This window comes from Citrus sinensis, chromosome 2, assembly GCF_022201045.2.
Source record: "Citrus sinensis cultivar Valencia sweet orange chromosome 2, DVS_A1.0, whole genome shotgun sequence".
Classification (NCBI taxonomy): domain Eukaryota; kingdom Viridiplantae; phylum Streptophyta; class Magnoliopsida; order Sapindales; family Rutaceae; genus Citrus; species Citrus sinensis.
The window spans coordinates 23,739,420-23,761,275 of NC_068557.1; the positions used below are offsets into that span (position 1 = coordinate 23,739,420).

Sequence of the window (21,856 nt, forward strand, 5' to 3'; positions counted from 1 at the left end):
TTAAACTTATCTTGCACAGGTGACGATGGCCAAATCAAGATAGAGGCAGCGACGGTAGAGACTCAACAATTTGAAGAAGATAGAAAATCAAGGCAAAAAATCAACTCAAGAATGGCTGCAATCTACAAACGCATCGAGAGGTTTCTTTAGGAATTCGTTAATTAGGGATTAACGAAAAGATATGAACGGAAGTTTTCTCTTTCTATTTTTTTATTTCTTTAAAAGGTAAATCTTTTTTTTCTGTTAAATTTACACCGGTAAAATTTTATTTTTAAAAAGTACTTAACCAACTTATAATCGGTTAGATCTAAATTAATTAAATTTTTTTATTTTTTAATTATTGTGAATCGTTGATTTAATCAAACGGTGCATAATAATTACGGCAACATAGAATTTTCCAAGTAGAACACATTAGCTGTTTTTTATGAAATTAATTTCCCATGCTGTGTTGATGGCATATATATGGGGTGTTCCAAAATCTAAAAGCATCAATAATATTTGTTGTAATTGATGACCATTAATAGCATCACTTAAATTACTCGTTCATAACCTAATTAATCATGAATATGATCTTCAATCATGTACTTAAAAAATTATTGATTTTTTTTTAAATAGTGACATGTAGTCATGTATATATTAAAATCATTATTATTGTTGAAATCATTGAAGAAGCTGAATTTGATTCATCATACATTGGAGTGCCAACTGGAGTTCACTCAGCAACAAATCTAGCAGCTCACTTGAGAATGATATTGGAAACTGTACGCGGTAAATTGGAAGGTTCTAGTTGGCAAAACTGTTATAAAGAGATTCCTTTGCAGCTAAATTATGAGTTAATTCTTAATTCAGTCTATATTCATTGTATTCAAATTAATTAGATTCATAGTTTGCTATTATGTTGAACTATTCTAGTTGTAACAAATAAGCTTAGCAATTAGGTGAACAAATTGTGAGTCTTCTATAAATACCAAGCTAAGCAATCACTGTAATTAGTTTTGGTGATAATGAATTGCTTTCTTCATCTTTTTTCTTTGAACTCTAAATTTTAACTTGGTATAAGAGCTAGTTGTTACAATGGCTAGCAATGAGTATAAAGCCACTAGTAATCAAGCTTCAAGTTCAACTATAAATCCAGCTCATGATCCAAATATCAACTCTACTATTCTTAGTTCATTCACCTTTAACACGCCTATCAAACTCACTAACAACAATTATCTGTTATGGAGATCTCAAGTCACAGCAACTATCAACGCTAATGAACTTGAAGATCTAATTAATAACACTGAGAGTCCTCCAAATCAAGTTTTCATCAATGTCAATAGTAATCAGATTGTTATTACATCACGAAATCCTCAATTCCAGATTTGAAGAAGAAATGATCAACAACTTATGACCTAGTTACTTTTAACCTTGAGTGAAGAAGTTTTGAGTGTTGTTGTTGAAGCAAAATCATCTTTAAATGTTTGGCAAACTCTCTTTACACAATTTGGTGCTAGATTTAGATCTAGAATTCTTCTTTAATGATTCAAATTCAAACAACAAGAAAAGGATCAATAAGTGTTCATAAATACTACACAAAAATGAAGATGACATTGGATTCTCTTGGAGCTGCTGAAAACAATATGAGTGATGATGATTTTGTATTATGCTTACTTGCTAGTCTTGGATTTGAATATAATTCAATTGTTGCCACAATCAATGTGAGTCAAGAGAATGCAACTCCATCAGATATCAACAGCTGGCTGTTAAGTCAAGAGGATAAAATTGAGTCTCAAAACTCCATCAGCAACATAGATTATCAAGTTAATATTGCTTATCATTGAGGAAACCGAAAGAGAAATTGGCAACTAAAGTACAACAATATTGAGAATGCAATCAATCACAATAGAGGACAGTTTGGTGGAGGTAGCTCTAATCAAATCCAGTATAAGCCAAAGACAAATCTCCAATTGATGAAAAAGCAACTAATTCACTACTAAAATTATGGTCATCTGCGACTAATAAATTCGTCGCAGAAAATGTCAAATTCGTCAAAAAAAATATTTTACGATAAAAAAATTATGGTTGCAAGTTGGTCACATTAGGTCAGTCAACGAAAAGTATCTGCGACCACTTCATAAGTTGGTCGCAGAAAATAACGTTTCGCGACGAAAAAAATGGTTGCAAAATATAATTTCACTTTATCTCCATTACTTTTTTGCAACCAATTATTTCGTCACGGAATTAGAATATTTGCGACCATACTCAAACTAGTCGCAAAAAATTTAAATATAATATTATATTTTAATTATAATTTTATAAAATTGTAATTTGTTTAATTTTTCTTTAATAATTAAGACAATTATAACCAATGTCATGAAAGTAGAAAAATTAAATTAAAATTTATTATTGATAAAAAATACACAAAATTTTTAGAAAAATTATATAATTGTAACACTTGGAACAATTACATAATGATCTTCAAATAACATTGTAATATTTGGAACAACTATATTTATTCATAAATTTCTTGATTTTCTTCGCATCCTTGCATCTTGATTTTCTTCACTTCTTTGTATATGATCTTCAATATTTAATTTCTACAAAAAAAGCACAAAGGTTAGTTAACTTCTACACATGATAATTAAATAAAATTATGTAACAAAAAAAAATAAAAAAGTTTGTAAGGAAAATAAGCTAGGAAGATAGAGTGAGAACAAAGGAATAAAAATCTAATTAGTATATCCAAACTTTTACATGATAATAGTGACTGCATTGAATTTGACAAAACCTCTTGTGTTGTTAAGGACAAGAGAATATGGATTGTTCTTATGAAAGATGTGGCTAAAGATAAATTGTACAAGCTACTGGCTTGCCTCTAAATCACAGTCAAGTTAAGTTTATTATGCCATCTTCATCTTTATTTCCCAATTTACTCTCAGTTTGTACCATAAACAAACTAGAGTCTATAGTGTCCGTCAGCTCAAATGTAGATCTTACAAGTAAAAAAGATCAAAGAATAAATAAAATTCTTGATCTGTGGCATATGCGATTAGGTCATCTAAATGTTCTTGATCTTAGAAAAACCTTATATGCTTTTAATATCTCATTTAGAAATAAAATGTCTGAGTTATCTATTTGCAAACCTTGTCAATATGGAGAACAACATATATTATCATTCAAAAGTAGTAAAACGTATGTTGCACTTAAAATCATTCACAATGATCTTTGGGGTCCAACTCCCACAACTTTAAATTAAGATAAAACCAATTATACTTGTATTTATAGACTGACATATAAATCACAAGCTTTTTAACCTTTGTTGCCTTCAAAAACCAAATTGAAAAAAACCTGAAGTTAAAAATTAAAACAATTCAGTGTGATATAGGAGGAGAATACAGAACCTTTGAACCTTACCATAGAAATGAAAGAATAGCTATGAGATATTTTTGCCCTTACACACTCCACTAAATAGAAAAGTTGAAAGAAAACACAAACACCTTACTGAAACTGGTCTTATACTTTTTGCTTAAGCTGAAGTACCTTTTAAGTTTTGGTGGAAAGCTTTTTATAATGAACCTATCTCATTAACAGAATCAGCACACCAGCACTGAAGGACAAAATACCTTTTAGATCTCTTTATTCGAATAAACTTAGCCATTCTCTGATCAAAATATTTAATTGTGAGTGCTACCCTTTTCTGAGACCTTACAACAACCATAAGTTTGATTTTCACACTTCAAAATATGTACACATAGGTTTAAGTATATACATAAAGGTTACTGTTGAGTGTTAGAAAATGCATATATATAAAGGAGAAAACCGTCATTTTACATTTCAAGTCTTACTAACAACCCTTACTTTTATGTATTTAACCTTCTTGTGATTTAATTACATGTGTTTTATTTTAATTAAGTATTTTATGTATTTTAGGGGCATTATAGTCATTTCACAATAAAGGAGAGATCAGACGGCAAAACGGACATCACTTTTGAACTCAGGACAGTCGAAAACCTTAGGAGGAGCATAAAAGGAAAAATGGCACTATTCATATGTACGGTACTATTCACGTGTACGGTACTAACTACGTTACTGTTCACAACACTGTTCACATAGACGGATCGATGACGTGGCATTGACTGATGAGGTGTCACGATCCTGTTGGGCTAAAATTCTTATGTACTGTTGATGGTGACGTGGCAGCATATCAGTGGATGAAAAATCTCGCGTACGGTACATGCATCACACAGGATTATTTTCAACCAAACCGCGTTACTGTTCATCCGAGTCAAACCGCGTTACTGTTCAAAGTCGGGTCAAACCGTGTTACTGTTCATCCGCGTGGTCAAACCGTGGACTGTTGACTGATGACGTGGCGCAATCCTGAGCGTCCAAACTGTTTTTAATCCGATGGCCATGATTTACTCCATGTATCTATAAAAAGGGGGCCTCTCCCCCCTAATTTGATATCTCTGAATCCATTTTTGGGATCCATTTTCTGTAATTCCCTCTCCATCTTGTATTTTCTTCATATTTTAATAAATTCCCATTTTGCCCCTAGTTCAATTATGAGTGGCTAATTTTCTTTCAAGCTTGGGTTGAAGGTGAAGTCTCAACATGTGTCATGGGCTTAATTTGGTAAATTTATTTTCTCTTCCCCTCTAGTTTTTGTGGATGTTTTGACTTCTCGTCGACAAATAATACTAATCTTGTCTAGTACCGCCTTGGTTTCACCGGCCCTCTAGTACAAGGTTATTATTATTTGGCACGATAAGCCCTTAGCACCATATTGATTAGAGCGTGGTTCATGAGGTGTGGATTCCCCCCTCATGATTTAATTGGCATTAATACGGATTATTTAGCCCATGATGCATGTTGATACGGACCCAGATACCCAAGTACGTCAATTTAATAGATTTTCTCTTCAATTTATTCTCTCCATTGCAATTCCAATTTTAGAATTTATTCTCGCCATTTTAATTTAAGTCTTAGCATATTCCAAATCATTTCCACCATAAATCCAACAACTCATTTACAAAATTAATTCTATACACATAATTAAAATCCACCTCCTCGTGGGATCGACACTCGTCACCATTAATCTATACTACAATAGATTCGTGCGCTTGCGAGTACATTAAAATTTGCACAACAGTTACCGTTGTTTAAATTCAAATGGTAGAATTTATATTGTTGCTCATGTCAATTTTAATGAAAACTCTTTTCTTTTTCAAACTGATCCAAGCTTCATGGTTCCAAAATATGTTCAGTCATTAGAATCTACAAATAGTTTTAGCAAATTCATTACAATATCTTTTCCATCTGAGTGTCAAAGTCACGAGGCAACAACAGCTAGTGCAAACACATAAAAAGATACAAACAGATTAAACACTCTCCCTAATTATCAAACTTGTGATAACAACAATAGTTAAATAAATTTAATGATTGACAATATCTCCAATGTACATGAAACACCCCAAACCTCATCTAACAATCAACTTGAACCAGAAAACCAAGTATCAAAAACATCTCAATCAACACATTAGCTTAAATCTACACATCCCATGATAACCAGAGCTAAAGCTGGTATATTTAAACCTAAGATATACAATACTAATAAAACCTTGTCCTTTAACATACCCTTAAGTATTGTTGAATTTTTGAATGATCATAGATGGAAACAATCAATGTAGGAAGAATTTAGTGTCTTAATGAAAAATCAGACCTAGTGTTTACTTTCTCTAAAACGGAACATGAAACTTGTGGGAAACAAATGGATCTATAGAGTCAAATAGAACTCAAATGGGTCAATTAACAAGTGCAAAGCTCAACTTGTGGCAAAAGGCTTCTTATAACCAAAAAGCTGATTACTAAGAAACCTTTAGCCCTATTGTAAAGGCAGAAACCATAAGAATTGTACTAAATCTTGCAGTCATGAACAACTGGAAATTGAGATAAGTTGACATCAACAATGCATTTCTCAATAGGGAGCTTAATAGAGCTAATATATACATCAACCAAACGGTTTTGATGATTCGGCCCATCCAAAATATGTTTGTAATTTTAAAAAGGACCCTTTACGGATTAAAACAAGCACCAAGAACTTGATTTGATAAACTTATATTAGTTCTTGAATCCTGGCAGTTCAGTAGAGCTAAGTCAAACATATTGTTTTTCTTTAAAAGAAATGGTAGTGACTTAATCATAGTAATGATGTATGTTGATGATATAATTGTGACTAAAAGTAACAATTTTGAAATAGAAAAACTTATTTACAATCTGGGCAACATTTCTACTCTCAAGGATTTGGGAAAACTTAATTTCTTCCTTGACATTCAAGTTATTAGAAATAAAGATACTTTGATTCTTTCTCAAACCAAGTATATAGAAGATTTTCTTGTCAAGTTTGATTTGAAGAATTGTAATGGAACTAATACGCCCCTGGTAACAATATAAAAGTTAAGCAAGAACATGGGGGTCTTTGCCGATGCAACTCAATATAAAAAAGTAAGCGGGGGTTTATAGTATATTGTACTGACAAGGCCAGAGATTGCATTGGACAACTTGTAAACGAGTACTAAAGTATCTCAAAGAAACTTTGGAGTATTGGTTGATGTTCACGAAATCTAACTTTTTGGATATTGTAATCTATTCAGATGTTGATTCGGGAAATGATTGATGACAGACGATCAACTAGTGAGTATTGTATGTATTTGAGTGAAAATCTGATTAGTTGGAGCTCAAAAAAGCAAAATGTAATTTCCAAGTCATCAGCAGAATTTGAATATAGAGCTATGGCTTTAGCTTGTTCAGACTTAACTTGGATTTGTTTAGTTCTTAAAGAACTAGATATAAAGCTTAAAATTACACCTCTTCTACTAAGTGACAGCACAAGTGCAACTAATATAGCCACAAATCCAGTACTACATTCTAAAACCAAGCATATTGAAATAGGAATTCATTTTGTCAGGGATAAAGTTGAAAAGAAAAAGGTTGAAATTGCATTTGTATCTAGCAATGATCAAGTTGCTAATGTTTTAACTAAACCACTTATATACCTTAAGTTTAGCTTCTTCAAGGGCAAACTTAAAGTCTTTTTAAAAGACTTAAGTTTGAGAAGGGGCGTTGAAATAACTGATGAAGCTAAACTTGATTCATCACACATTGGACTGCCAACTGGAGTTCATTCAGCAACAAATCTAGCAGTTCACTTAGGATGATATTGAAAACTGCACGTGATAAAAAATTAGAAGGTTCTAGTTGGAAAAATTGTTATAAAGAATTCATTTGCAGCTAAATTATGAGTTAGTTAGTTGTTAATTCAATCTATATTAATTGTATTCAAAATAGTTAGATTCATAGTTTGTTATTTGTTAAATCGTTGTGGTTGTAATATTAGGGGGACTTAGCATAAGATTTCTAGATATCCAATCCAAAAGACTAGCATTTTAGGTGAAGTAACATAGTTCCTTATAAACTCAAGTATCTCCCCTTTACTAGCCAATGTGGGACACAACTCAACAATTCACCCCTCGGACGAAACCACCGCTAAACTTTGGCCCTTTTGTCCGACACACCTGAGTTGTTCCACCACCACATTCCGGCCACTAGGGTTTAGCTCTGATACTACTTATTTAGGGGACTTAGTATAAGATTTTTAGGTATCCAACCCAAAAGACTAACCTTTTAGATGGAGTGACCTACCTCCTTATAAACTCAAGTATCTCCCCTTTACTAGCCAATGTGGGACACAACTCAACAATTTCTCCCTCGGACGAAACCACCGCTGAACTTCAGTTCTTTCGTCCGACATACCTGAGTTGTTCCACCATCACATTCCGGCTACTAAGGTCTAGTTCTGATACCACTTGTTTTGGAGACTTAATATAAGATTTCTAGGTATCCAACCCAAAAGACTAATTTTTTAGGTGAAGTGACATACTTCCTTATAAATTCAAACATATCTCATTTACTAGTCAATGTGGGACACAACTCAACATATAATAAATAAGCTGAACAAATTGTAAAGCTTCTATAAATACCAAGTTAAACAATCACTTTAATTAGTTTTTGATGATAATGAATTGCTTTCTTCATCTTCTTCTCTGAAACTCTAAATTCTAACTACTATGTTGGTATTGACAATTAAAAATTTAATGAGACAACTTAGATTAAGTCTATTATGACATATATTTAGATTTCTAACTCATAAATGTTGGAGGGAAATTTACGCCACTCATATTAGAGGGGAAAAATTACCCAATTTTTAAATTAGAAGGAAAGAAAAGATGTATTGAATTGATAAGATAACATTTTGTAAATTACTTGGAAAGGGCCATCGTTTGGTCTTTGTGCTTTGTTCTTTTTTTTTTTTTTAATTCGAGATGCCTTAATTGCCAATGAAAACACTATATATATATATATATATATATATATATATATATATAAAGTGGACAAGCAAGTGGAATTTTAACTAACTTCCAGGGATAATTACCATCGAAAGTGGCCTGGTCAAGTGTGCCAAATATCTGGTGAAGAAAGCCTTTTCATATAGATTATAGAATATATTGCATTGGTTCAGCTTAATATTCCAGACGTGAATTGAAGGTGATCAGAAAATTCATATTAGAATCTTTAAGGTTAACCAATGATAAGAATTATATTATATACAAAGCAAGCCATGTTGATTGTTGACCGAAATCAACTGAAATTCTCCCTATTCGATTGTCAAATAGGCACCAATTCCTCTTGGAATAATTAAAGTTATACGTAAAGTTCCTTCTTTTTCTTTCTTTCTTTTTTTTTTCCAGAAATACTAATTCTTAAGTTTTTCTTAAAAACACTTGCTAATAAATATTTCAATACAATTTACTTTTTTAAGAATATAATATAATAATATCTATTATCAAAAACCGATCAAAATGATCAGCAAAGATTCATCCTCAATGGCTTGAAATTAAATATTCTAAATTTTCAACTTTGAGGGTTAAGAAAAAAAAAATTATATTTATGTACGTCAAAATAACAAAAATATACACAAGAACTACAAGGAAATCCAGATCTACACTTATAATTACATTTTGTCCAAAATGAATGGACAAAAATACAAAACAAAATAAACTGGGAAACGATCGAAGCTCTTGAATTTTAAGAAAAGAAGTAAGAAGGCAAAAGGGTTCTGGAATTTGCATGTAAATTGATGTTGATTGCATTATGGATCTATTATTAATACCATGTTCCGCCGAATGGAAGTCAAGTTTATTTCCAAACAAAGAAAGATAAATAAATAAATAAATAAATAAAAGAATAGAAAAAACTAACTTATAATCTGAAATGTACATATTAAGCATTAGTGGAATGATATGAACGAAGACATACAAATATTCTCTTGGAATTTTTTCCTCTTCTCTTCTCTTTCCTCCTCTCAGTTAAGTGATATATTGACTATTTGATACTGCGGGTTCGGAAAGAGGCCAGAAATGGAATAAAGACACTATGATGAATGCTCAAACATATGTACGTTCAATTAATTAATGTAATGATACATTAGGGATGGTTTGATCACATATCTTTATAAATTAATACACTGATTAAATTACTTCACTATGTGATTAGATGACGATGTAGTTTAAATAAGGAAGATTGTCAGTTTTTCTCCTGCTGAAATTAATCTATACTATTTATTTCCTTATTATTTTTATAATATCTAAAAATCCTTAGAAAAAAAATTAAGGGAAAAGATGGCTAAATTAATCATTTACTTGATATTCTATCTTGAAAATATAAAATAATAGTTATTATAAGAAAAACATTTAAGATATAACAAAAAGTAGAAGAAAAATGCTTATTAGTAAATTAAAACTTCTATTTCTTAATTTTTAGTATTCAAATATTTTTATTTTTATTTTAATTGATATGATTCATTTAATTCATAATCAATATGAATAAAATTGTATTTGAAAAATAATAGTAATACTACAAAATGATGGTGCTGGGGAGATTATTGAGTATTATAAAAATAATAAGGAATAAGTGATATATATTAATTTTAATAGAGAGAACATGATAATCACCCTTCAAACAACTCAAAAATAGGAGAATTTGACCTGGAAGTAAAAAAAAAAAAAGAAGAGGATTTCATTCAAAAGATAATTAAGTTATTTACGATAACTCAAAATACTACTTAATTGAATAAAGCAAAGCCTAGATAATAGTAGAAAATAATGAACATCTCTTAAACAAGAAAAGTAACGAATAAAAATATATTTTCAACGAAGTCAATATTCCAAATATGTATGCATTTTTTTCAAATATGAATCAAAATTTTATTAAGACCCACCTAGATCAATTCTACTGAAGTAGAATTTAAAATTATATTTCCAATAATTTAGAGAAATATATAAACTTTATCTATAAACTAATTTAGAAAATAATTTACTCCTTCCTAATTATTGTATAAACAGAAACAGATATCCAATATGGCTAGGACTCGAAATTTTTGTGCGCGGGCCTGCAATTCGTAATATTTCTTATGTACTTTAATTATTTACCTTTTCTTTTATTTCTTTTCACACGTTTGTTTTTGGACTTGTAGGGTCCTGCATGAAAAAGTGAATTATCTAAATCATCTCAGCGCATGCGTGGCATCAAATCATTCGTTGTAACAAATCAGTGGCTCTTGCGCACTTACGAAGCTTAAAATGTGCCTTTTCTCACGTAATCATCGCCTGCCCCCTTTGTCTTTACTGAGTGAATCAATCCACTCTTTCTTATCATCTACTCCAGCATTTGTACCTAAATTCTCGTAATATTTTATACACAGGGCAACCCCAGCCGTTGGATTCGGATACAAGGTAAAGGAATCCACGTGGAGGATATCGAACACGGTCCGGATTAAAGAACCTTATCTTGTTCCTCCCAATGGGGGATCGTGCAATGGCCATTGTTGCCGGCTCAGCTCTTGTCGTTTTCTACATCCTTTTGTCGTTTTCAATGCGAAATTCAAACACAAAAACATGCAGAGGACACGTTGCGCTTCCACAACTATCCACGTGGGCAACCACTCTTATCCGTGCTTATCCACTTTAATCGTGGGTTTTAATTTAATAATCCCACTCGTATTAGCGCCTACGGGTATCGGGTCCCGCAAAGATGACCTGGAGGATAAGTTTATGTGACGTCCAGCTGTTGTTGTTGTTGGTACAACGATAAGCCAGCTGTTGTATCGGGCCGATATTTTTGCTGTATCGGCTGACATAAATATATAACGGAACGTGTATCCGAATTTCCGTTCGCTCGCTCTCTTGCAAGTTGCAACTCCCCCACTTTGAGTTTACTGTTTACTTTTATTTTTTTCCCTTTTAATACTCAATTAATTTTGTTGACTATTCATAATAATTATTTTAAATTTGCTCAATATCAACTTGCTGATTTATCTCTGTCTTTTCGTCAACTTGGTTTACGTAAGTGTTTTTTTTTCTTTTTTTTTTTCTGATTTTGACTTCTTTAGCAAATGAAATTAATTCTTCAATCAAAATTGATCGTATGACATAATACAAAATAATTGTTAAGAATACATACATAAATACGTTAGGTGTACCAAATATTATTAGCATAGCAATGATTGCATAAGCTGGAATGATTCAACCTTTTCCACTGTGGATCGATTTAATCGAATACCGCATTTTTCATGTATAAGTCAAAAGAAAATTTTGCATATATCATGCCGTAGAAAAAATGAATAATTAGACCACCTAAAAACACATGGTAGAAATTAAGTTGGGTAAAAAGAATTATGATTAAAGTTTTAATTATAAAAATAAAAATTGATAATTATTAATAAAAATAATAAAAATATTATATATTTTTATTATAAAAATATAAAATCAAATCAATTTAATTTTTATTCCACATCAATTATAGCCCGTTAAACGCTCTAATACTGAAACTTAGTAAGAAACAAGATTTGACAAAGCCTAAGTGTCTTGTTTTTAAAAATTTACATCCACTTATTATTACACAACTTATGTTAAGTTTGTTACGAATAATTCTTTTTCGAAATTAATCAAATTACATCACTATCTATAATATAGTGAGTAAAAAAGGTGCTTGAAAAGGTGAAAATAAAAATAAAAATTCCATTCTTGTGGTTGGTTTGTTCGTTACACGCATATCCTTTGCTTGATACTTCCAACTACTTTGAAAATAGCAGTTTTGATTGCATTTTATATTTTTCCCAAAATGGCTTGAAGCCGGAAATCGGAGTAGCATCAAAACCTAACAAGCAAGCTTGAAAGTGGACTATTACCGTAAACCCGATACCGATGATGTTTGATAAACCGGTCGAATTGAGACACGTGCTCCGAGACAAATTTTGTTCGCTGTCAAGTGTCGACGAAGGGTTAACATTATAGCCACGTAATTCGCACAACTTTGCACAAAACGAATAGGTAAAAGCCACGTGGTACGCCGCATGATACAGCTAATTTCAGACCGCGCCCTCGGTGTGTGGGTCCCAACTCAGCATGATGCCTGGTAGCGGAGACACCGAAGAGAACAAAGGATAGAAACCAACGAGATTACCTAGTGTCTCACGGACATACGTCTTCCTTGAACTCTCTGCCATTGGATCAACAGTTAAAGCAATCGAACGGTGCAGAAATAAAAATCAGATGATGCATTGAAAATTCGAAAGCAACGTTCCAATAGTCGTGATAATATTTTACAAATTTCTCAGTTTCCGAACGGAGGACCTACTGTTTATAAGGAAATTTAAGATCACTGGGAGAGATATAGCTTGAAAAAGCTAATAAAAAAATCCCGAAAGAAAAAAAAAAAAAGAATCAGCTCTTTTGCTGCAATCCTAACTTGGGTCGTTTTGTTAAAATCGAAAGAAAGTATCAAATAGAATCCCCATTTTAACGACTGGTAATATTTCTTCGACTGTTATTGCTAATTATTATCTTTTAAAATTCTGAACAGTGCACATGCGACAGTATCTAGTGGAAATTTCTATCGGTTGCAGTTTATGTTAGCTTTGAGTAATCTTGAATCTATTCCATTCCATTTTCTTCTTTTATCTAGATGCAAGCCAACTTTCTTTTAAGGCCATACACCTCTTGTTTTGAGTCACTTCTTCTCTCAGCTTATCTTCGCTGAAATTTCCCTGAGTTTCTAGCTCTTTCTCACTTCATTTTCAAAGTTTCAGTGGTATCACTCTTCAACCCAACGCTTAATTTTTATTTTTATTTTTGGTTGTGTTTTTGTTTTTTAAATCTTGTGAGAGCCCAGCTAGTGGATTTGTTGTTGAGTTAGTTGAAAAGGGTAGCTTGTAATTTGTGAAGATTCATTCTTTTTAATGAGCGTTTTGTTTTATTTATGCTTAGTGAAGCATGACTTTGAATAACTAGGATTGTAGCTAACAAAACAACATGGTATCAAAATCTTATTCTAATCTGTTGGAGCTTGCTTCTGGCGAGGCTCCATCGTTTGGCCGGATGAGGCGGAGAATCCCTCGAATTATGACCGTGGCTGGAATCATTTCCGACCTTGATGATGACCCTGCTGATAGTGTATGCTCTGACCCTTCATCTTCCTCAGTTCAAAGAGATAGAATCATAATTGTGGCTAATCAGTTGCCTATTAGAGCACAACGAAAATCAGATAACAGTAAGGGTTGGATTTTCAGTTGGGATGAGAATTCACTTCTCCTCCAATTGAAAGATGGGTTAGGAGATGATGATATTGAGGTTATATATGTTGGTTGCTTGAAGGAAGAGATTCATGTAAACGAACAAGATGAGGTGTCACAAATTCTTTTAGACACCTTTAAATGTGTGCCCACTTTTCTGCCACCAGATCTTTTTAGTCGGTATTATCATGGGTTTTGTAAGCAACAGTTATGGCCTTTGTTTCATTACATGTTGCCTTTGTCGCCTGATCTTGGTGGTAGGTTTAACCGGTCACTGTGGCAAGCATATGTGTCAGTTAACAAGATTTTTGCGGATAGGATTATGGAGGTTATTAACCCAGAGGATGATTTTGTTTGGGTACATGATTATCATTTGATGGTGTTACCAACTTTCTTGAGGAAGAGGTTCAATAGGGTGAAGCTTGGGTTTTTTCTGCATAGTCCATTCCCTTCATCAGAGATTTACAAGACACTGCCAATTAGGGAAGAGATTCTGCGGGCCCTGTTGAATTCTGATTTAATTGGGTTCCATACTTTTGATTATGCACGGCATTTCTTGTCCTGCTGTAGTCGAATGCTAGGTCTTACCTATGAATCGAAGAGAGGTTACATAGGCCTTGAGTATTATGGTAGGACTGTTAGTATCAAGATTCTTCCGGTGGGTATTCACATGGGTCAGCTTCAGTCAGTTTTGAGTCTCCCTGGAACGGAGGCAAAGGTTTCTGAGCTCATTAAGCAGTTCCATGATCAGGGTAAGGTGATGTTGCTTGGGGTAGATGATATGGACATATTTAAGGGCATAAGTTTGAAGCTGTTGGCCATGGAACAGTTACTCATTCAACACCCAGAGTGGCAGGGGAAGGTTGTACTGGTGCAGATAGCAAATCCTGCTAGGGGCCGGGGAAAAGACGTGAAAGAAGTGCAGGCTGAGACATACTCGACTGTGGAGCGGATCAATCAAACTTTTGGGAAACCTGGATATGATCCCGTTGTCTTGATTGATGAGCCACTTAAGTTTTATGAGAGAATTGCATATTATGTGGTTGCAGAGTGTTGTTTGGTCACTGCAGTTAGAGATGGTATGAATCTCATACCATATGAATACATAATCAGCCGCCAAGGAAATGAGAAATTGGACAAGGTTTTAGGTTCGGAGCCATCATCCCCAAAGAAGAGCATGTTGGTTGTTTCCGAGTTCATTGGCTGTTCCCCATCTTTGAGTGGAGCAATACGAGTGAACCCTTGGAATATTGATGCAGTGTCAGATGCAATGGATAGCGCCTTGGAGATGGCAGACCAAGAAAAACAGCTAAGGCATGAGAAGCATTATAGATATGTCAGCACACATGATGTCGGATATTGGGCCCGTAGTTTCCTTCAAGATTTGGAGAGGACTTGTCGTGAACACGTGCGGCAGAGGTGCTGGGGTATTGGATTTGGTTTAAGTTTTAGAGTTGTGGCACTTGATCCAAACTTCAAGAAGCTCTCAATGGAGCACATAGTGTCAGCTTACAAGAGAACTACAACAAGGGCAATTCTGCTGGACTATGATGGTACTTTGATGCCTCAGGCCTCCATTGATAAGAGCCCAAATTCAAAAACTATTGACATCCTAAATAGCTTGTGCAGAGACAAGAACAATATGGTTTTTCTTGTTAGTGCTAAAAGTCGTAAGACACTTGCTGAATGGTTTTCTCCTTGTGAGAACTTGGGAATAGCTGCAGAGCATGGCTACTTTTTTAGGTGGATTTGATATAACTCAAGCCCATTTTATTTATTTAGGTTTAGTAATATATGAGAGTCTAACTTGGCATTGTCAATTGTATGATTTCAGGCTGAGGCGTGATGAAGAATGGGAAACATGTATACCAGTGGCAGACTGTGGTTGGAAGCAGATTGCAGAGCCAGTCATGAAGCTGTACACTGAGACAACCGATGGATCAACCATTGAAGATAAAGAAACCGCACTTGTTTGGAGTTATGAGGATGCGGATCCAGATTTTGGATCATGCCAGGCTAAGGAGCTTCTTGACCACCTTGAAAGCGTGCTTGCCAATGAACCAGTTACGGTTAAAAGCGGGCAGAATCTTGTGGAGGTCAAGCCACAGGTTTGAATCACATATCCTTACCAAGTTTTGCTCTTCTCTTATGTGATAGACAATTTCCTATATGGGTTTGTTTGAATAAATGTGTAATGTCAGCCATATCTAAATCTAAAAGTGTCTCGTTAATACGGAGCATTGGAACATTGGGTTGTGTTCTTTTGTCAAAAGTATTTTCCCTTTGGGCATTTCATCTATATTTACCTTTCTGGGGGGTTGGGCTTAGTATTTCTAAGTATCTAACCCAAAAGACTAGCCTATTGGGTGGAAGGACCTATCTTTACCTATAAGCCCAAGTGACTCTCCTTTAACCAGCCAACATGGGACATAATTCAACAAGTCACCATAGGACCCTAGTCTTTTGTTTAGACACATCTGAGTTGTTCCACCATAACATTCCAACTATTGTGGTGTGGCTGTGTACCGCTTGTGGGTGGTTGATCCTAAGATTTTTCGCTATCCAACCCAATAGCAGGTGTAGGGACCTATCCTTACCCAAAGCTAAAGTGATCCCCTTTATCAGTGTAAAGTGATCCCCTTTATCAGTGTAAAGTGATCCCCTTTACCAGTCAATATGAGATACAACTCAACAGGAACTAACCTTAACTTGCCTACTTGGGCCAAGATGGTTTGTTTTCTTATGAAAGAAATTCCTCTATCCTTTTACCATAAACTCTCCAAGAGTTTTCAAGTCATCCTTATGGTGATTTTAATCCAAAATTTTGTAGTTTCCCCTGTTTCCATACTAATGGCTCCAAAATTGAAAATGTCAACACTGGGCCGGGATGCCACCTTCATGCTTTGTCCAACTGAATGGGTACTAATAGATGGATATCTCAAAGAAATGATAGAGAATTTGAAGTTACGATTTTCTTTTAACCAGATTGATGAAAAATTCAGAAAAGTTGCACCCTCTTATAGGATGTTAGTGCTAAAGTCACCACTTTATTAAAAGAAAGACATCAATTTTATGTGTTAAAGTGAAATAATGCTTAAAGGTCAGTGGGTCTGGTTTTATCTTATCCAAGCTGCAGCTCTTAATGTTCATTTTTAATGGTGGGGATGGTCCCTAACGTGCTTGTTTGCGTGCAGGGTGTAAACAAGGGCCTTGTTGCAAAGCGATTACTTTCCACCATGCAAGAAAGGGAAATGTTACCTGATTTTGTTCTGTGTGTAGGGGATGACCGATCCGATGAGGATATGTTTGAAGTAATTATTAGTTCCATGGCAGGTCCATCCATTGCCCCCAGGGCAGAAGTTTTTGCATGTACTGTTGGTCGAAAACCCAGCAAAGCCAAGTATTATCTGGATGATACAGTGGAAATAGTCAGATTGATGCAGGGTTTGGCTTGTGTTGCAGATCAAATGGTTCCTGTATAGGCATATCATCAATGAAAAAACAGTCACCACTTTTCCTGTCTCGTGTTTGCAAGTTTAAGGATGTAGGCTGTGATTGGTTCCTCCATTTTGCCCTAGTTTCTTTCGTGATGTAAATTAAAAAAAGGTTCCACAACTGGGAAACATTGTTTGGGTATGTGTTTTATCTTTTTTTCTGGTGAAAGCTGTAAATGCATGTCAGTGAAATCTGAGCACTAAATCTTTAATTATAAGTTATTCAGATTATTTTCTTTATCAGCTTCTAGTGTGGTTCGGCTTCCTATTATATTCATCTCTGACTTCATTTGCGTGAAAGCAACTCTGAAATTGATGCTGGCTGTTGATCTTTATTTTTGTCTGCAGTAGTTTGTCATGTTGCATTACTCCTCACCTCAGGCCAATTCTGCTGTGATCAGTTTCAAGATGAACCTAGAAATTTACAGTAAGTTTGATGCTTTAAAATTGCGAGTCCTGTTGCAATCAGCTCCTTGTAGATGTTACAATGATTCTTGTTTTGGCAATCTTTGGGTGTGGATAAGCCTATCCATTCAAACGTGGAATCTATCAGTTAGACATTATTTGATGTGAAAATTCTTATCTGCTACCGAGTTTTATTTTGTCCTTTGAGTATTTGTTTTCGTCATTTGGCGCTTTTGGCTGTTTGTTGATGCATCTAAATGTCTAACGTCTCACAAGTGTGTTCCCATAGGCAAGATCTTGCGTTGTGGTTTGGGATAATTACAACTTACCGGCGAAAGAACCAAGTAAAAGAAGAGAATTGCATGTTGTTTCCTGATTTGTTTGTTACATCAATTATAAACATATTTGGCTGGAAACTGGAAATTCAGCATGAATCAAGCACCCGCTACCAAGACATGGCGTCTAATTATTAGCTGCTAAAATCTTCTTAGGCCTGATTGGCATTAAGTTGTAGTTTTTATAGGTATCGTAAAAAAAACTGTAAATATGAAATGATAATTAATAGTATGTAATAATCATATTTGAACAATAATTTTGACAAAAGTAATAAAAATTTAGTAGATTTTTTATCATACAAATATAAAATTAAATCAATTTATCTTTCAAGTTACATTTGTTATCATTTACAAAATACTTTAATATTTTAATTTTTAAGATACAACCGTTCAACCTCAATATCAAATAAGAATTTAAGTTTCAATTGCAAATAAGAATTTAAGTTTAAATGCAATTGAAATAAGAAGAATGAGATTTGAATTCTACTCGCATTAAAAACATTTGGTTGGTGCAGCTTAATAAAGCAAACAAGATCAAAACAAGTCTTTGATTTGTTTCTTGTAGTCAATCCCCTAGAGTACTCCCTCAAACTCACACTCACACGGCAGGCTTCAGTGTGGCGGCCGTGTCTAATGTAAGTTCCAAATCAGTGCGCGTCTGATCAATTTGTCCCTTGCACTGGCACCACAAATTAATTGACTGCTAGTCTCTACCATTTTCCGTGCTGCAAGAACTTATGTATGGATGCATAAAAACCTAGACCAGTGATATTTCCCTTTTTCACACCTAGCAGTGCTTTAATTTGTGATCCCAATTCAGTAGGAACGGTCAAGACAAGTGTGTCAGATGGGTTCAACCAAGTTCTGGTCATCATTAGCTGTCAATACCAATAATGGCCGTCTGCTTCAGGCGAACAATTTCACACTGTAACAATGAGATTGTTTGATGAGGCCATTTCAAGAATCACAATCCTTTTACTGAAATTCCCAGGTCTTGCATGCTCATCTACTAGAATTTTTAATTCAACGCGGATGAATTATATATCTTAATGAGACACCAAAAAGTCGCCGCCGTTCCTAATGGGTGAGTTCAATTGTATTTTCATTAAAAATGATGAGCTCAAGGAAGTGCCAATATCGATCAAGAAATTAAGGCAACATTTTCCTTATAAATACCAATTTGTCTATCTTTAATTGAGAACATGCTAAACCGATGATCTGAAGTGAATTTTATATTCCAATTCGATATGCACAAGTTGAATTAATGAAGTCTTATTTTATTCGTTTATTAACGATCACTTGCTATATTGCTATCAATTCCATCCCAGATCTTGACCATTCAACAAGGATATATCAACAATCAATGGTAATTGGTAAAGCCAATAATTGATTTTTTTAAATTATTGTCGACGGACTAGTCAGAGATTTGCAAGAAATTCACCTGATGGTGATTTTCAACAATAACAAAATAAGCTACGTGGGAATTTTTGTACAAGAACTTATGTTGTCATATCCCATAGAGAAGGACATTTTCATCTTTTATAACATTATTTTGATTATTTAAGTTCCTTATAAATTTGATACCTTATTTCGTCTCTCAATTAACTGTTGCCCAGAGAAATGTTGAAAAATAAATGGGATAATTAAATATAAAAATTGATTAATTTTAGTTTATAAATGTGTCTGGTAATTAATTTTTATGTTAAAATATCAAATTTATATTTCAAATATTTTTTTACATGCTATTAATATTTTAATATTAAATATGAAATAAGTTATTTAAAATTTATATACAAAGAACCTAATTAGTAAATAAAATTTCTACAATGGACAAACTATCATTCTTATTCTAGTATAATTTTGGTTCACCCAAAAACATTGCAAGAGCTTGATTTTGAGGGTGGCTTTGTGAATATTAGAGGCTGACTCACCTTAGAATAGTTTTTTGGGGATGAGTAGAGTTAAGATGGTAGCCGTTAGAGATGACGCCGACGGTTAAGTCAAGTAAGAGTTGGAAAGGATGATGGGTTTCAAAGAAACCCTAAAACAAGTGAAAAACTTGAGGGTTGTAGGAAAGAAGTACCTCTTCTGTTGGAATTGAGCAGACATTACATAGTTGGGGAATGTCCTTGAGATCATCTTAATGTCTTTGTGAACACGTGACAAGCTTAATAAGTTATTATCCTCCTTAGATAGGACTTTTGGGTAGCTTGAATATCCAACTTAAGTCCTTTAACTTCTTTAGAATTGGACACATGTCAATTGTGAGACCATCCTTAGTAACAACATGTTTTAATCTCTGATTGGCTTATTTCAAATGAGCCAATTGAGCTATTGGAACTGCTGACTCCACTGTTGGTGGCTCAGACAATAGTTGGATGATTTCTTTTCTCACTCTTGGTCCATATTACTGTTGAGGAGACATTTTGAGATAATCTCTACGGAAACCATATCATGCTAATGTGTAGAAATTTTGGTGGTGAGGCTATCATTATTACGATAGTCTTTTATCAATATGTGGTAGTTTTAAGATATTTTTAAAGACATTTTCTGCACTTTCGAAATTAATAGTGTGACTCATACTCTTTTCTTGACATCTTCAAAAATTTTTCAATTTCCTCTTCACATTTTATAAGGAGATATTGGATATAGAACTATTGCCGCACTCTAATTACATAACCTAAATTTTACCACCAACAATCCCCTAGACCAGATGTAACTATACGTAATCACGTTATAAAGTTAATGCAAGCTGACCTAATAATGCGAGTGGTAGAATCTTTTTCTGCATATATGGCTTTGGCGAATTACCTTTATTATCTTCTTCGTTGATAATGAAATTTTAAGCCTGTGGATGGACTAGCCTGGCCGGCTTGCCATTTCCCCTTTAACCAAGTTACTTAATATGTTTTCTTCTCCCGAAAAAAAAAATAATAATAATAAAGTTTCTATTTTTTAATTTTATTTTATCCATCCTTCAGAAAGTTGTAACGTATTTCTATGCTTTTCTTAGAAGAATTCAGATACTGTTTCAAATTTATCAACGGAAGAAAGTCCATAATTTTGTATATCCGGAAATTGATTTATATTTTAATCTCTGTGAGACTTAGGATCATAATAGTACACTATGTTCTGTGCCTCTGTCCACAGTGACTGATCATTCCTAGCCTAGTCGAGAGATTTGACAAATTAAATTGACCAATAAAGAAAAATTATCTAACTAGTGTTGTTTAGGTCGAGCAACGGATGTAATCAAGCATCTCCGTTCTCGTTTCCAAAATCTCCGAATAATTTATCATTTTTGTCCTAAACTTCATATAATTACATTAATAAACCTTCATATGTGATGATAAATCTCACCCACTAAATACTAACATTAATGCGCATTCAAGACTAATTGAGTTACATCCTGAGGGCTAAATTTCAAATTAAACTAAAACATAAGGAATTGTTAAAATATAAAAACTAAAACACAATTGATCAATGACTAACTAGTGAAAAAATATGACAAGAAACTGAAGTAATTAAATGTTGCTTAGAGCTAAACAAATTTATAAAATATGTAAAAATTTATCATTTTTGTCCTAAGTTTCATATAATTACATTACAATAAACCTTTATATGTGATGATAAATTTCACCCACCAAATACTCACATTAGTGCGCAATTAAAACTAGTTGAGCTACGTCACGAGGGCTAAATTTCAAATTAAACTAAAACATAAGGAATTGTTTTAAAAAAATAAAACTTAAAACACAATTGGTCAATAACTAGCTAGTGAAAAGAATATGAAAAGAAACTACAGTAATTAAATATTGCTTATCGTTAAACAATTTTATAAAATACGTAAAAATTAAAATACGGTAATTAATGGGGAAGGAATGCAGATTACAATTTATACTCTCCCCAAATAAGAAATGGGCATGGGAACAATTCCCGCACTCATCCTCATA

At 33.6% G+C, this 21,856-nt stretch overlaps 2 protein-coding genes across 2 annotated transcripts in view; one reads left to right on the forward strand and one right to left on the reverse strand.

Annotated features, from left to right (window-relative positions):
* The window catches only part of LOC102608194 (uncharacterized), a 91,548-nt gene that overhangs the window by 16,500 nt on the left and 53,192 nt on the right, over positions 1-21,856 (reverse strand). The gene's annotated exons all lie outside the window — the stretch shown is intronic.
* On the forward strand, positions 12,701-17,406 carry LOC102609352 (alpha,alpha-trehalose-phosphate synthase [UDP-forming] 6). The gene is made up of 3 exons (XM_015527352.3): positions 12,701-15,412; positions 15,504-15,777; positions 16,864-17,406. Exons 1-3 carry the CDS (start codon positions 13,410-13,412, stop codon positions 17,149-17,151), a joined length of 2,565 nt encoding a protein of 854 aa, XP_015382838.1. The 5' UTR covers positions 12,701-13,409; the 3' UTR covers positions 17,152-17,406.

Bases quoted from the DNA above. Each gene is read 5' to 3' on its own strand.
- LOC102609352 (XM_015527352.3), top strand. From the start codon at position 13,410: ATGGTATCAAAATCTTATTCTAATCTGTTGGAGCTTGCTTCTGGCGAG. The intron at 15,413-15,503 runs GTGGATTTGATA...GTATGATTTCAG, and splicing joins GAGCATGGCTACTTTTTTAG to GCTGAGGCGTGATGAAGAAT. The intron at 15,778-16,863 runs GTTTGAATCACA...GTTTGCGTGCAG, and splicing joins TTGTGGAGGTCAAGCCACAG to GGTGTAAACAAGGGCCTTGT.